At 37.0% G+C, this 18,011-nt stretch overlaps 1 protein-coding gene across 4 annotated transcripts in view; it reads right to left on the reverse strand.

Annotated features, from left to right (window-relative positions):
* CTTNBP2 (cortactin binding protein 2) overlaps positions 1-18,011 on the reverse strand; it is an 88,048-nt gene that overhangs the window by 52,230 nt on the left and 17,807 nt on the right. For all 4 annotated transcript variants that reach the window (XR_011092026.1, XM_068669554.1, XM_068669555.1 and 1 more), the window contains exon 3: positions 1,820-2,044. Coding sequence is in view for 3 of the 4 variants with exons in the window: in XM_068669554.1 (XP_068525655.1) it covers positions 1,820-2,044 (225 nt within the window). In the remaining variant the exon portion in view is untranslated. The remainder of the gene's footprint in view (positions 1-1,819; positions 2,045-18,011) is intronic.

The following is an 18,011-nucleotide window of genomic DNA, read 5'->3' on the forward strand; positions in this document are numbered from 1 at the left end:
ATTCTTCACAATTATAGTAGTGCAGGAGGGCTGCGGTATTGCCACTCCTGGGTATTTTCAAGCCTCAGCTAGACAAATTCACAGATGACCAAACGTACTGCTGGTAATAATCTGTGTTAAGCACAAAGTTATACAAAATCCCATCAAGAGGCCTCTTCCAACCATCATGTCTATCTATGAGTATGCATCCTAATACTAACTAATCTGCAAACACTTGACAGACCAAAAACTGTCATTTTGATGATCTGGCTTTGAGTTTCCAGGAGACTTCAAAATAAATTTTGTCAGCAACTCCAGGAAAGGCATTCAAAGAGATGGAAAGGGCTGGAAACTTAACACAAAGCAGATGACATCTGGTGATTAGGTTTTTGGTATAAAGTAAGCCTGTAACTGACAGTCATTTGTGCACATTTTTCTACATTCCTGCGCATTGTTATGACTTACTTTTTAGGATCAAATAATTATTTTATTTAAAGAATACCTTCAGGGTCACTGTATTCATAGGCAATAAGTCTTCAGTAAAAAGAGCTCCCTCAGAGCCTGTTTGAGTCCAGTGATATCTGGAGACAACAGTACCCAGAGCTGTACACAGACCTCACCACTTAGTGCAAGAGTGAGATAGTGATGCAGTTCAAAACATGAAGATAGAGGCATCACACATCTAGAGAAAGAGGAACCACTCCTAGAGGAAGTACAGCTGGCTCTGTATTTAGATCACATTTGTCTGGGCTTAACTTTTTTTTCTTACACAGGGTCACCATATTTTGTTGAACCTTTCAAGAAATCCCTCAAAATACTTTCATTAATCTCTTCTGCTGAAGGATTTCAGAGATGGAGAACAGACAGGAAAATGTGGAACTAAGGGAAGGGAAAACACTGAAAGAATAATTTACGTGGAGGTTAATGGAGATGGTTGAGAGGAAAGTCATCTGTTTCTACAAACCAAGAAGTTTAAGAGGGAGCCCTGTTGAAACAGCCTTTCAAACTGACTTAAAAAAAAATAAAAAATGCAAGTTCTGTAGAGAGTCATGTACATGAGTTTCACTCAAAATCCTTATTCGTTATAAGGAGCAAAAAAGTTAGCATATGAGTGACACACTTCCAAAACAATACTTTTATTTATTTTTTTAAATGTAGTTCTTTAAAGCTTAGCTTAAAACTTGGACCTTCTGAAGGTCCAGCCCTCTGCTCAAGAAGACACATCCTGGGCAACTTGTTGTAGGTATGTCCAGAGTCGCCCAGGAATTCACTTTCAAAATGACATTGTTTTGTTTTAAATATGAGACTTTCTCTCTTTCTCTTTTTCTTTCTTTCTTTATTTTTATTTTTTGGCATCATACTTGTACCGAAATAATTTTCTCTTTACACCAAATGTTCTAAATATTCAAAAAATATTTTTTAGTTCTGATTTACTTTATTACTGTTTTATGAAATAGAGACAACTAATTAGAAAAACAAATAAATAATTTATTTTATGCAGTTTAGGTTATGCAAAATAACAGTAGCTCCTCTAGGTGTCAATGAAGTTAGTTTAAAAATATATAGTGACAATGCTTTCCTTTAGCTCATGTAAACCTGTCTATTTATATAGTGCATTGACTCATAATAGTTCTACTTCATTTATTCCATAAGTAGAGCTAAATTCATGGAACTAATGATGTGTACCACAAAATATCACCAGACAACTAGCACCTCACTATATATGACAACTAAGCGGAAAAAAAAGTAACACTCGTGACGATAATCAAGTTAGACAAAGGAGCAAACTGAAAAACAAATCAGGAGAGGGAAAGGAAAAAGAAAGTTGGTAGCAGGGTACCTTCTTTTGTCTGTTTTCAGCAGCAGCCAACTGAGCTGACATTCTTTCTTGCATTTTCCTGCAGTGAGCCATAACGGCCTCTAAAATGGAGAGAGGGTTCATGCAGATTGGCTTCTTTTCTTTATCACCAGCACCTGCCTCAAAGTCTCTCTGCAGAGCCAGAAATGGGTCACTCAGATTAAACCTTCCGTATCGTTCCTGGATAAAAACCTCTTTACGCCGGGCCTAACAAAATAAAACATAAAACAATAGATAAAGAATTAAAACTAAATGCATTCTTTGGAGTACATCTACACACAGAACAAACTTAATCCACTGGGAAAGTTATACTTACATGTGTTTTTAAAATGTTTTCTTTAAGTATTTCCAATTTCTAATAGAATTGGACAGATACATTGCATGCAGATTTCATCATAGTCAATACAATTTGCTACATAAAATCCTTCCCCGTCTCACTTTAACAGAGAAATTTCAGTTTGGAACAGTTTCAGAAATATCATAAAATAACATCTTGTAAACTGGCTGATACACAGAGTAGAAAGGGAAGAAAAACATTCTAAAACAGTTTTCTATTTCAGTGTATTAACATTATGTTAGCGAAAGCCATGAAAACACATTTCATGTGTTTACTGCAGTACCAAAATAAGAATATTTAAAATAAAAAAGTAACAGCATCTTTACACATACAGAGACTCGCTTAAGCAACGATCACAGACAAGCAGAGAGAAAAAATACCTCCAAGGCTCTTTGAAATTAAGAACCTTCTCAAATTTCTGCTCAAGAAGAGCTTCATTATCATGCATTTCTACAAGCTGTTGTTTAAAAACACAATTATATTTCCAAAATACAATACAACACTTTATTAGCAAAACAAAACTATTACACAATAAAGATCAGATGCAATTTTGCTTGATCATTTTTTGGTTCTTCAGCCCAAGATGTAAACAAGATCAGTTTCAGGGAAGGTTTTTTATATATTTAGTACACAGTACACGAAAAGGCCACATATTAGTACTGACTTCTACAGCTTTTATAGAAAATATTGTTCCAAAATCTCAGGCTTAAGTCTCATCTGATTTGTGAAACAAACAAACAAACAACAGAACTATTGAAAGATTTCTGAAGATTTTGTTGTGGTGTTTTTGTGCCTGCATATATCACAGGAAGTATAAGGAAGCGAGCCAAACCACTGAAGTGCAAACTTTGGAGGAAAGTGAAGTTTTTTTACCTTAAAACTAAGCCAACCACCAGAGCAACTCCTTTAAGTATGCCTCAAAAATCAGAACAAAAACCACAGTGCAGAGAAATACTATCAGAAAAAGGAATCCCTCAGAAATAAGGGCTGAGTTATTTATGTGTGCTTTGTTTCAACTCAGGAAGCTCAGTTTTCAGGAACAAGCAAAACCAGATGAAGAATAAGCAAATTTTGAGGTGTAAAAGCAGAGGAACAGGTTAACCAAATGGGTTAGCAGACCATCCCAAAAGCTTGATGTTAAAATTGTAACATATGAAAAGGTCATAAAAGGTGACACATATTCAGGGCATGGGAAACCAAAGAAGAATGTAAGAACCATGTGAGAAAAATTCTCCAGAGACAAACTACAAATAACATACCTTAGCGAATGCCCAACTTTTGCCTATATATAGAGCAAAAAACTGAGATGTTGCAGGAAATTAAAAGGTAAAAGAGAATTTAACTGCAGCAGATGCAAGTGAGCATTCTGATACTTATTCTGATGCTTGAAATATTTTAAGTCTATTTTCTAATTTGATAGCATAAATTGAAGCTGAAAATATTAAAAAAGAAACAAACAAACAAAAAAGCACAACTCAGAAAAGCTCGCAGAGCTCATTCAGACAGAAAGTCTAGCTAGGATTGCAAAGCCAGGTACAGATTGGTTGAAAAAAAACAAAAATAAGCCCACAAAACCAAGGTTTTGTTTTTTGTTTTTAATATATATATTTATAAATTGCTTTGCAAATAACCCCTAATTAGCCTAAGATTTCAAAGCTCTAATTTGTATCTTATATTTTAAAATAGTTAGTTGGGAGGGGCTATATTTGCAGCTCCTGGCTTTATACCCGGGATTGTATGGGATTACGTAGCCTAGGAATTCAACCTTCACGTAAAGGAAACAATCAAAACCAAAAACCTGACTCTAAATGGATTCAAGTGCTAAGTAGGCAAACAAGATGACGAACCCAAGCAGGTTAAGAATTTAAATGGAGATGAAGACACCATCCATACATAAATCATCGGCAGTGTAAAAGCCATTCTGCTTATATAGAGAGAGACATCAAAGTAAAGGAAGTGACAGTGAGGTAGCAGCTCAGCTGTAAATAAAAAAAGGCCACCAGAGCTTCCAGCCTAAAACCCAGAGATGGATGTTCAGGCTCCAATAGCCGAAGGGGAGCCTGAATAAAATCCTGCTGGGCCCACCACAGGGCCATCTCCACAGCTCAGAGGAGCACTGGGGCACACAGTGGCAGGGGAGAACCTGAACCGAGGACCTGGGCCTGGGCTGTCCCAGCAAAGCCATGAGCCTGGAATTGTCCAGGTGTGAAACTCATTGCTTTGAGTCTGTAGGAGCTCCTCTGCGGGTTGCTGCCTACGGTTGGGACATACTACGGGATGTAAGGAATAGCAGTTTGGGATCACACAGGACTTAGAGTGAAATGCTTAGAGAAGAAACCAGGGCAAGGGAGAGGTTTGGGTGACCTTGGGATGTAAAAGAGTAGGAAGACAGAGTAGTAAATGGACAAAAAAGGGCAGTCACATCTAACTAGTTTGCTGGTCAGTACCTGGCCATGCCCTGTGCCTGATCGCCACAGTCCAGCTCATCAGCTGCCTTCCTAACCCTGTCCTGGGTGAGGGCTCCCTATTCTGTGTGCGCACGCGCATGGGGTGTGAGTGCAGCAGCTGGGGTCTGACCATGGGGCTGAGGACCCATGTCTCCATGGTGCCAGTGACTGAAGCTCAGCTGGGTGTGTGAGTGAGCGTGTGATCAGCAGCAGAAGTGAAGCCAGCCCAGCCCACGTGTGGGTGAAGCAGCCTGGGAGCAAGGGTGTGAGTGAGGCTCCAAGGGCTGAGTGGGGATTCAAGGGCCAGCTCTGGTGTGAGAGCACCTGCGTATCAGGGGTGAGCACGAGAGGTTGGCTATGGGGCCAGGGACATTGTTTCCAGCTGTGTGTGCGTCTGTGCAAAGCTCTGTGTCAGCAGCTAGCATGGGGAGGTCCTGCTGATACCAGTGTCTGGGAGACTGGGAAGCATGGGCAGCTACTGGGCACACTGAGCAGGGGTACCCACCTTGTATGTGTATAGGTGGGTATATATGATTACAGGTATATTCACACACCTATGCATACACACGTGAACACACACACAGATTTCTCACTAGTGGATTCCAGCTTGTCCAGACAGAGACAGGAGCAGGATGAGGCCATGAGTGCTCCCTCTGTTTATGTGTTTGTCTGTGATCACATACAAATTTCACATATTTAAGTGTGTGTGCTGGGTATACCCATCTTCTGCCTTGCTAGTGGTTGGACCTGGGGATACAGAACCGTAGAGCAGTAGTGGCCTTGCCCCTCTTAGGCTGTTGGATCCAGCATGATTTATTTTTCTCCCTTACTGTCACACAAGTTTCAGTACAGTGCTTAGTAGAAATCATATAATAAACAAAACAAATCCTGAGAATCATTAAGAGAAAATTAAAGAACAAAAGAGCAGCCATCTTGTTGCCAATGTATAATTAATGTTTTGTCTGTATCTTGAATATTGCATGCAATTGTCCCACTCAACACACAGGGGGTGTTGTGGCAGGACCAAAGAAGGACAAGAAAGACAATCAAAAGTTTGGAACAGCTGCCATCATCCTGGCTAGAGCAGTTCTGCTTAGAAAATGGTGGAGAAGATCTCAGTATCTACCTTAACCATACAGTTATGAATGCAACAGTTAAGTAAGGGGTTACAGTTTAATTACCTAATTTAAGGATTGGGGGGCATCCAGTAACTCCATAGCATATTTGGCTAGATGGAGCTTAGATCTGAAGCTGTTTGGCTGTTATGGTATTGTACATAGCTCATGTAAAAACAAGTAACTGGAACAGAAAGGTGGGAACACCATTTTGACTATAGCGAATGCTTGGTAGATACAGCAACATCAATTAACATTTGTCTGTATTCTCAGTTTTTATCATTCTATCTTAGAAGCCACAGCATTGGTCCTAAAGGAAGACCCAGGTAGTAAAAGACACTAGTGGCCTCTGGCTACTTGCTCGTTACCCAGGATGACTTTGATGAGAGCTGAATGTTAGTATCAATGCTCGTGTTCCCAACTAGTCTCAAACACATCATCAGAGTGAATAGAGCTGAAATAGTCTCCATCATCTCCTCCTCTTGTCTGAACAGGTGGCAACAGCCATCAGGCACGTCTAAAGCCCTTCGTTACACATGAGGTTCAGTTCTCTGTTCAGCTGAAACTGACTACTTATTGGGTATTTCTGGAATTCGTCGTGCCACAGAAAAATAAAAATAGAAAGTAGTTTAAATATAGACACTTTGAATAAAAGAACATACTAAAAAAAAAACACTGAAAAGAAAAACACTGAATGAAGAATGTCAAAACAGTAATTGAGGCTGCCAAGACACTATAACAAGTGTACGAAAGCACCAGAGGCTTTCGCAGGCATTTTACCATTTCCACAACGGGAACTGCAAAACAGTCAATGAGTATTCTGCACTGAGGAGAGCTGCAAAAATATTCTTAGTGCGTTTTCTGCTTTTCAGAAAATGTATATTCAATTACCTTTAGGTCCTAAGAGAAGAGGTTAAGAAATTAAGCATAGTCTGATAGGAAAATGAAAAGGTCTGTTAACCTTAACATGACCATTTTTCTCGGATCATCCACTTTCCTTTCCTGCTAACTGCCCTGTTAATTGAAACAATTTTAACAGTTGCAAAAACATATCTTTTTGTATAACACATCATAATATTGATGAAGCTTCTAGTTGTTGTTGTTTTGTTTTTGACAGTAGTTAATACAAAATCTTGTAATTCATGCTGTTTTCACTTCTGAGTCGTGCTAACCCTCGCTTTCAATACATTCTACTGACAGTGCAAATAGCAAGGAACAGCAGAAGGTCACGTTGAGTGATTATCATGGTTAGATTTAAGCAGATGAATATTAAGTGTTTAATATAATAAATCACTTCCTCATCAAAATATTGTATATAAACCTAGAAGAATAAACATAAATAATGCATACCTATCAAGACTGAAAGCATCACAGCTCTTCCCACATACAAACACCTATTATAATCCCCACATTATGATTTATGACAAGTTTGTAAATTGACAAATACCTACTTCACATTAAAACCCTAATATTTTAAAGGAAAAGATAATCTGGATATTTTGAAATAAACTACAGATCTTCATGGAACATTGCTGAGTCATTGGGTATTCAATTGAAGTTAGTTTTCCAGAAATTATACCATTAGTACACACAGAAAACCACTGACATTTTAACATACATATAACACTATTATTAGAAATCTGCAGAGTTTGTTCCCCAAAATAAGTTTCTGGGCTCCTGCAGTAGTTACTATATGTAGATACTTGCTAGGGCATTACATTAAAAAAACAGAAAAGAAAAAAAAAACAGAATTAGGAACAGAACCAGGTGTACTGTTTCCCGGACATAACCTCTTTCTCCTCTGTCAAATGGCTTTTAGGCTTTGAAAATCATAACCATGGCCTGACTTCGGCAAATACCACTTCCATGCTTGTCTACCAAAAGGAGAGCTATCAAGTGAAAAGGGAGCAGCGAGCTGGAACACAATCACCTTGACAACATCTAAAACACAAGTCTGAATTTATATCAATTATGTTTTTATGCAGAAGGAAGAATCACATTCAGTTCTTTCTCAGTGAAATGCAAATTTGAGTGCAAATCATCAATTTTCTGTGGAAATAAGAACTTTTCAGTGTAACACTGTCTGAGGTATACTTGGGGCACCTTGCCAAGAGATCTCAGAGGTAAAAACATCTAATTTGTGAATGCTGGAGCCAGGTGCTTGATTATACATTCGCCTTAGCCAGTGTGGCAGAACCTTTGGGCATGATAAAGAGCAGAACTTCTGGTATATGAATGAAATAGGTCATAAAAATGTAGGTGTCTTTTGACTCCATGAGGCCCTGGTTCCACAAGGCAAAATATTCCACAGTAACAGCAGATAAAAGTACTGATGTCCTGCTCATTCACCCATCACCATGTAGGACTCCCTCATTGAGGCTGGGAAAGCTCCCATGGGACAGCTCTGTCACCAGGGTGAGGAAAATGCACAGATGACAAAACCCCAGGCTTCTTTTCCTGGGTAATTTTTCCACAGGATCCACCCCAGTTTTTCTCACAGAGCAGCTGACGAACAGATGTGCCAATACACCTAAGGGCAACGCAGTAGCAAATTGGGAAAAAAGGTAAAAAGGAGATAAATCAGAATACCTTAAGCTAGCATTGTTATCAAATACCATCTCATGAAGCTAATAATAGATATGTATAATCATTTTTTTCTTTGTACATTGGTCCTTTAGCCCTTAAATAATAGCTCTGTTCCTTTGCACTTCACCAATACCTTAGATGTGAGAAGCAGAAATGCTAGAATTGGAACATTTTCTCTCTTACATCATCTTTCAGTACTGAGTTTCAAGTCACAGGAGCTAGTCAAAATATCAAGATACCTACTTTTGATGGCACTTGTTATCTGAGGAATGTACAATCTAATGTCACGAGGGTAATTAATTCTTTAAAAGAGTCTGCATAATTTGGTGGCTGTGCTGAAACAGCATTAGCAGTGTCTCAAATTAACTTAAATTGCACAGAAACATATAGAGAAAATAACATTTTAAATGTCTGCTTGTGAATAATTAACTGAATGTATTTTCAAACAGCAAATTTTCAAAACCAGAAAAAAATACGCACCCACTACAGGAACTAATCATGTCTGCTGCATTGTGAAAGGTGCTGTATGAATTTATGAACTGTCAACTTTACGCTCCTGTACATACCCATTTGCACATTAACTAATATTTTAATTAGAGGACTAAGATTAAAGTATTTAAAGGTATAGAAAGGTGTCCATGGGAAATACTATTATTTGCGGCATATACCACTGTTATGCAAAATGATATCTTAAGATAAATCCTCCAATCTCCAACTGGAGAATTGCTCTTGATACTGATAAGCACATACAAATCAAGAAAATATCTAAAAACAGAGAAAAAAAACTTTAAATAGTTAATTCAAGAAATTCACTACTGCAAAAGGGCAAAAGCTTAGACAGATTTACAATAGCTTTTCAATCCAATAAGAACATCACATTTATACACAACTTTTAAATCCTTACACAGGGTTTGAAGCAAAAGACTAAAATAAGACTGCAGCTACCACTTATAGAACAAAAGTCTGAAGTTTATTTATGGGCAGGCTGGCCTATAGCTTTTTGTTAGATCAAGGATGGACTATGAGTTTACATGCAAAAAAAAAAAAAAGCAGAATTGAAAAACGTCTTCAGAGAGGAAAAAAAAAGAGTCAAGGTGTCTTCTTTAAGAGGAAGAGCTAAGTAAAAATAGGACTGTTCAGTGTAAAACAATCATGGAGACAAAACACATTAGGGGTCTGCACGCTGAAAGGACAAGCAGCAGTCCTTCCATGATGAAAAGAGAATACCAGTTGAACTCATATTATTTTCAGTGAGAACAGAAAAGCACTGAAACATGTTGCCCAGGGAAAAAGTATAACCCCTGTCACTGGAAGATTTCAAGGGCTTGATTGGATAAGGCCCTCAGCAACTTGATCCATCCTTGACATCAGTCTGGCTGTAAGCAGCAGACGGGGCTGAATGTTCTCTCTAGATGCCTTCCAACCTAAATTATTCCATAATTATTGATTTATTCTACAACTATCTGTTGTTGTTTTTTCCTCTTGTAGATACGTTAGCAAACTCAAGTAACAAAGCACAGAAATAAGCTCTTGGAGGTTAACAACTGAAAAACAACTGAATGCTTATTGGTAGAAGAGTTCTTATTTCTTGCCTTGAATCATGAAAATACTCGTCAAAAATTAGCAGAATTTTTAGTCTGTCACGCTCTCAAAAATAATAAAATCAGCACTGTCAGCTGTGCAACACAAGGGGAAGGTTTTCTCTCAAGTCTTCTCTCCTAGGTCTGCAGCCAACAAAAATCTGAAAGACAAGGCTGTAAAATAAAATACTACTTCATTGCTTGGTAGGAGCCTCACTCCTACCGCATACAGCAAGACACCTCACTCCCCCCTATACCCTCTATACCACCTATTTTCACATTATTCAAGTCACTCATGTGCACCTATCTGCCAGTTCCCTCCTGGACACTTCCATCTCTCAAGCTGACCCTTTGCAGTCACTGATCCCATCTATCTACTGGGGGACGAAGACTGGCAGCAGGATGTGTAGAGTGAGGAGCAAAAGGCATGGAGGTACCTGGGTGATGGGCTGCAGGGTGAGCTGAAAATCCAGCACAGGCACTGGTCTGTAGGTACTTATTTGTTTCTGTGGCACTTCAGGGAACAAAATATCTGTTTTCAGTGACTAGACTTAGAATTACAAAATCTAATTAGATTTCTTTTTGTCCCGTTATTTAAACATGAATGCAAGGGAGCAAGGAGAAACTTCAAGCAATACCTATCTTACTGTGAACCTAAAGGTAAAAGCAGAGCAAAATAATAAAAAAAATATGACCAATTAACACATAACTAAGAAATAAGTCCAATGAGAAAAAAAAATGAGAAAAATAATCACACAATATAAAGTATATTGTTAATTTTCTCTTGATAACAGTCTAAGTTGATATTAATTGCACACAATCACTGAATTAAGTTTTCATGCTCAGTTTATATAACTAGTAGCAGAATATACAAGCAGTAACATTTTTAAGGTTGGTACTGCACTTTTTTCCCCCAACGTATTTCCGAGTTTTCTCTTCACTTACCTGCCAAGTTAAAAGTTCAACAAGTCTTCCATGCAGCAACTGAAGATAAACATCAGAAATAGGACTGCATGTCCTATACTGATGTGGAACAATGGAGCTGAATTAAAGCTGCTCCAGAACCCTTAAACAAAATTTCCTTCCTTTCAAAAGCATTTGTTCCTCTGATTAATTTCCTTTTCCACATCTACTAAAATTGTTTCAGCAGATGTTGATAGGTTCATATTAATATTTTCTCTTGCCATATGTACTGGGGAGTGGCAAGAAGTTTTCTGACACTAACCAGCACAGAATAGGAGGCAGTAAAAAGCTTATTCTACATGTTACATTAGGGAGGGTGTGTGTGTGTGTGACATCTTGATTCTGAACAAAACTGAAAAGATAACAGTCTACTTAGAAGAGGAAGTTGGCTGAGAGAGAACATGTTTGTTTGAGCCAAAAAAGAAGTTATCAATGAATGCATAATCATAATAAAAGCAGTACTTTCAGAGGTACCTGCTAAATAAAAATGTCTCACTATGATCTTACTATGATTAATTAAGAATGACGGAGGGTTTGGGGGCACTTTTTTTTAATGCATGTGTAAGTGAATTTTTTCCAAATACCACATGAGAAGTTATTTATGCATAAAACATTTTACAGAGCAAATGAAAAGTGTAAATGTCAATGACTGCTGAAGAAAGAATCCTGCAGCGTGATTTTGTCAATGAACATGTGATGCTCAATTATTCCTTAGAAACTTAACTACAGTTTACCTTCCTTTCTTGGCACTCTGATAATGCATACCTATGCAAATTCGACAAGTGAGTAAGATTTTAATGAACTCAATGTTATGCCAAAAATATTTGTTCAATAAATTTAAACTGTTTCCATAGTAAATGCCAAATACTCTAAGACAAAAGCTTTCATGTACACTTTTTGGATGTTACAGGAGCTGAAAAAAAATTGAGACTCTCTGAAGAGCAATGAAGAGCTAGTTCAGAAGGGGTGAAAACAGTTGAAGAAATTGAGCAATAAGATGACACAATTGGCAAATTAAATAAAACTAACATATAGGTTGATTACACTAACAGAACTATAGAATTGCTTCTTACTATAAAAAGAGCTCTTCACAGATCACTGATCAGGATCATAAAAGTCTTTTTGTAGAGGTACTGGTAAGGAAAATATAACTTCTCCGTAATTTTTAATGTAAGGTACACATACTCACAAAAAGCATTCAAAACTGTCTTGGGGCAGTGTCCCATGACAGCCAAAGTCTGCCTAATCACAGCTATCCAGATAAATCAATGAAATTAGACTGTAAAGTAGGCTGCATGTGCACTTGCAAAGTGTCGCTTCTCTCAGAATTGCATAGCTCTAAATCCAAGTTTTAAAAAAATATTTTTTCAGGGTAAGAACAAAGCTCTGGATACATGAGGACTGTATGTTGTTTTACAAGGCTGTCCTTCGTAACCTCCATTCAAGAAGATGCACTAAGATCATAATTTTAAGGCACAAAAGGTCAGATCTTCACTAGCAGCTGATGAGAACAGCGGCAAACTAAACTTTCTCCATTTCATGCCAAGTATGCAAATATTAAAGTGGTTCACATAAAGCTGTACAATTCATTCTTCTCCACACAAAAACAGACTTAACAAAAGTACAACATGCCTAGCAGTAATGTCACTCTTAATCAAGTCTCAGGACTTGAAAGTACAGGAAGACAGACGCTTAATTAACACTTAAACCTGATTTACACTCTAACAGAAAGCACTGAAGAAGCAGCTTACAGTCAAGGTAATGATCAAGCCTGAATCTCCTTTGGGGTCTGATTCCATAAGAAGACAATATCCCGGTATCACCAATTTCCTATTACCCCAGTATTGCTAAGTCTACTTCCATTTCTCGCTGTTACCTGACAAAAACATCCATGAAAGAAAGAGGCACACACAGAACTGACAGACATATGTTTCCAATTCTTCTTTACTAGTTTTCTCCCTTAGAGTAATGAAAATCCCCTGTTTTGAGGCTGGACGAAGAAAAGGATATAAAAATGTACAGACCCTATTACAAAGCTAAGATCAGTTACTAACACATCAGTACTAAAAGAAAACAAAACAAAGAAATAAACCAAGACAGTCAACATTACATATATATATATATATATATATATATATATATGTATGTGTGTATGTATGTATTTAAACACAAATGTAGAAGGTGAAACTCAGGCCTCGTACTGAGTTTCTACATGCAGAAAAAGAAAAAGCTCAGATCATGGAACAACATGTGTTTTTAATTGAGAATAATCACCCAGATGTTCTCTATAAAGATGATATTAGGCCTATTTTATGACAGCTTTGTTGTCTGATGCTTATACATTTGAAAGTTATAGGCCAATATTTTGTAAGGAAGTATCACTGTTCTATGCTCTGATTATCTAACCACCCAGACATTTATTATTTATGAAAATAATACACATTTTCATCCTGATATTCAGTCTCAATGGACGGAATGGAATTAAACTTTCTGATTACTTTACACAGCCACATCATCTACACTTTGCACATTCAAATTTGTAGTTCAGATTGGTGCAAATCAGTACAGAATGCTTTGTCTGGAAATCTGACAGTCATTTTTCTGAATTATAGAAGGAATTCTGATTTCTCCTCTACCAAAGAAAAGAGGACTTCAACCTCCATATTTAGCAGGTAGAAGTTTCCTCAGCACAGCAACAGACAAAGCATACATATAACAAAAAGCTGTAACTAAATGTCTGTTTCTTTTCCTATTTAGATTTTCATATTTTCAGATTATCAAAATCTCATTTAAAATGTAACTCGTGTTACTGCATAGCAATTAATAAAAATATCATCCTATATTACTGCATGACAATTACTTGATTACAAGACTAAATAATTTAAAAGGGCAGCAAACTGTGTGTTTACAATGCTTAACAGTATGGATTTACTTGAGGTAAAGTATAAGTCTTCAAAGTTTTGAAATGATTTCCAGTATCCATTTTGGAAAACAAATTTTGGAGAGTAATGTGTATTACATCCAAGGACAATTTTATTTTTGCCACTATCCCTGGAGAAGAGTTTGAATGAATAAATACATTTAACTAAATACATTTGATTTCTTGAATGGAACATTTTAAAGAAAACAGAATCCTTATCTGCATTCTGGATTTGACACCCTTTATTAAAAATTTAAGGCACCTTCCCAGCTAGTACTCTCTTCATAGATACTTAAATTATCAATTTTAAATTAGTCACATAACAGCTTATATTTCCACAGAACCTAGCTAAAATTTTACTCTGCTATTTCATAGAGAACTCTATAATCACTGTTGCTCTGTTTTCTCAATTTTTCCATTTATTTAAACAAATGGAATGCTGGCCTTTATAACAGACCTAGAGCTAAGCATTTTCAGCACTCTGCCAGAGCTGCTAAGACAGATGTCTCTCTGGGAGAACTGCAGGTGGAAAGACCTACCCACCAGGCAGAACAGCATCAGAGCGAAAGGGAAAAAAGCACAGGGACACACAGACCCAAACGTAACAGAAGTAGTTGATGTTTTGTGAGTATTTCTGCATATTTGAAAGTCACCCCACTCAAATCTCTTACCGTATTCACAGTAATGGAAATACTTTTATAACCAAGTATCAGAATTTAATTTGAAAGATCCAAGAACAAACGCTATAAATTTTTCTTCAGCAACAGTAACAGAAAGAAGCACTAAAATAAATTGCACACATGAGAGAGACACACAGAAAGGAAAGAAGCATTATATATCAGTTGCACTTCAGTATTGCTATCAACAAAATTAACTGCACCGTTTATTGGCATAGAGGAAACATCCTGTGTATGTCTCCGTAACTAAAAATGGAAAATTACAGTTAATATAACAATACAGATAGGCTGTCCCCGTTACATTTCTCATTGTCAGCAATGAGAGTAATGATGGCAGCCAGAGAAAACACAGTTAAATAAGTCACTGTAACAATGAAGTCTCAGCTGTATTATTTATAAAGATCACAGAAACCAACAGTTACTTCAACACAATGATAGATATTTTTATTACTATTTTACAAAATATGTGTGCATCTCTACTTGCTAGAGTCAGTTGGATTACACATGCACACAAATGGCAAATGGGAATAGGGCAAATCAAGTAGGAAAGGTAAAGCAATTACCCAGATAAGCAACTAGCAGAATATGTTCAGCTAAATCAGTAGTTACATGCCTGGCAACAATCAAGTTATTCAGATCTTATGTCAAAAACAGAAAGAGAACATTATCAGTTTAACAGTCACTGCTGGAAAAGGACAGTTTCCAGCAATTTTATGCTAGTTTCATACTACTAGTCTCTAATTTTAGGAGAGCTTGGAATAAGGGTGTCTACCTGAGTAGTGAAGTTCAAGGTTAGTAAACAACGCACTGAAAGTAGCGTTTTTGTATCATTTAACAACTGTTTTTCTTTGTTCAGTGCTTACTATCTCCCTTTGGCTAAGAGCAAAGAACTGAAGAAGTAATGTAACACTACTAAAAACTTATTTTGTCAGTGGCTTCTAGAAGAGGCCTTTGTAGATGTCAAAAACCAAACAAACCAGGATCCCTCAGATCAAAGTTAATGAATCCATTAATTTCTGCTATTGCATCCCCAACATCTATTGGAAAAGGCAAGACTTGGCTCCATTTGTAATGAAGTGCCAAAAATAAGGCTGACACTTGAAGGAAAAATCCACTTGATATCCTTCATGATGAAAAGAAAAGCATTTACTCTTAGCTATCCACACTTAGAGAGCCAGTGCTACAAAAAAAAAACAAACAACACTGAATATAAGAAAACCAAATACTTTGATAGGCAACCAAATTTTTATTTTTCAACATCTCATCTTTTATATAGGATATTAATATTTAAAGCCAACCCACCAATACCAGAAACAGTATTTCCAAACTATTGAAACACAGACTCTGGCAATATCAAGAATAAGGTATAAGGCTGTCCTTTGATTTAAAAACAAACAAACAAACACACACATTTTATAAAAATATAATATCTCTAACATTTTACACATTTCCTGAACTACAGTGTTAGGATTCACTGTCTCAAGGTGTATTGATGATTTTCTTTAAATGAGACAAACAAAAGCTATTTTCTAGCACTGTACCCAGGGATGCAATTCTTAAAAAAATGAGGCTCACATTGATATTCAATAGACTACTAGTTTTTACTACTATTAACTACTATTTAATAGGTAAATACTTAATAGATAGCTGCTTTCTTGAGATGTTTAGCAATAAAGCAGTGTATCAAAACTTCACTTTATATGAAAAGTTTATCTTGAATAGTATAAATTACAAATAGTGTAAATTACAAAAGATACAAGACATAACCCATGATTTGAAAGGTTTGAACATCTTCTAGGTTGTGTATAACAACACTTTTTAAAAAAACAGGACACAGATGAACAAAGAACACACTCCATTGTTTCACAGAAGCCCAGAATGGTTTGAGTTGGAAGGAAACTTAAACACCACCCAGTTCCATCCCCCTGCCATGGGGGACACCTCCCACCAGACCATGGTGCCCATAACCCCATCCAACCCCAACAGTAAAGAATTCCTTCCTTGTATCTAATCTAAATCTTCTCTCTTTTATTTTAAAGCCACTACCGCTTGTCCTATCACTACACCCCCTGACACATAGTCCCTCCACAGCTTTCCTGCAGGCCCCCATTTACGTACTGGAAGGCCACTGTAAGGTCTCCCCAGAGCCTTCTCTTCTCCAGGCTGAACAACCCCAACTCCCTCTGCCTGTCTTCGTAGGAGAGGTGCTCCAGCACCTTGATTATCCCTATGGGAAGAGGGCACTTCCTCTGGCCTGTTTAAATAAGTAACAGACAAAGAAACCATTCAAAACTAAGCACTGAAAATCATGTCATCTATTAACCTGAGGTTTATTCATACTTCATAGTTTTCTTACAATCACTTTGAAATATCTTGAAATACTGAAATTTTAGTTATGCTTGCTTATTAAGAGTAATGATCAGATGGGTAAGGACACAAACTACAGATCACTACATCCTAAATATTCAGTAAAAAATAAATTTTTGAAAAGAAATTCAAACACACAAAAGTGACAATACAAATAAGGTATTACCTAATTATTCTACAGTTCACTTTTGCCACCAGTGCCAACAATTACCATCATACTGTCTACAACAATAACCTTCTGTTACACACAATTTAAAATCATCTGCTCCTCCTTCTAGCTAATCACCATTTTTCAAAGACACCTGCTACAAAACAGTCTGTCTTGCTGGCTGCCAGAAACCTCTGAAGCTGCCTCCTGTGCGCTCCCAGCTCCATTCTTTGGTACAGGAGAAGAGTGGGATTCATGTGGAAGTTCACCTTTGAATTTTAAATTCACAACAACTTATCATAATTGCTGCAAGTAAGATTCTTCAAAATTTATAGGTGGCAGAGTTTCCTTTGGCAGATCACACTTAATATTAAGTGCAATTCTTCTTCCCTGTCAGTCTATTTGTGAGCAACCAAACTCTGTATGGTTTCACTCCCCCTTTTCTTAGAGCTCCCAGATTTCCTTCTCCTCTAAACTCAAAGTTCATTCTAGAAGTATTGTCTTATAGCATGACTTTTTGATTCTGCACAGTAGTTCATGATTAAAACTTTACCTAAATTCAAGTGAAAACTCTATTTTAACATTTAATTTACAGAGCATAGACAAAAAAGCAGTATCACCCCATCACAACACACAGAAGGCAATTAACATAAAAAGGATGCAAGAGCTGTAGCTAAAAACAAATTTTCTTGATTAAAACCTCAACCTGTAGTAGTCAAAAGTCTGCCTTGGCCCAGTGAAGGAAGTTCTTATACTGGATAGAATTTACCAGGAAGCAGACAGATCAAATTATGTAAACACAGTTTGCAGGTTTTTGCAGCTCCCTTACCAAAGCTTTTGCTTATTACTTACCTGAGGTGCATCCCCCACCCCTCCAAGAAATAGCTCATTCATTACTGAATTGCAAAACCATGCATGAAAGGCTCCATACTAAGCATACTTAGAAGTATCAAGTTTTTCCACTATCAGTGTAGGTTACCTACCAAACCCAAACATTGTTAGTATACCATCATCATAAACTATACATGATACAC

The sequence above is a fragment of the Anas acuta genome, chromosome 1 (assembly GCF_963932015.1).
Source record: "Anas acuta chromosome 1, bAnaAcu1.1, whole genome shotgun sequence".
Lineage (NCBI taxonomy): Eukaryota > Metazoa > Chordata > Aves > Anseriformes > Anatidae > Anas > Anas acuta.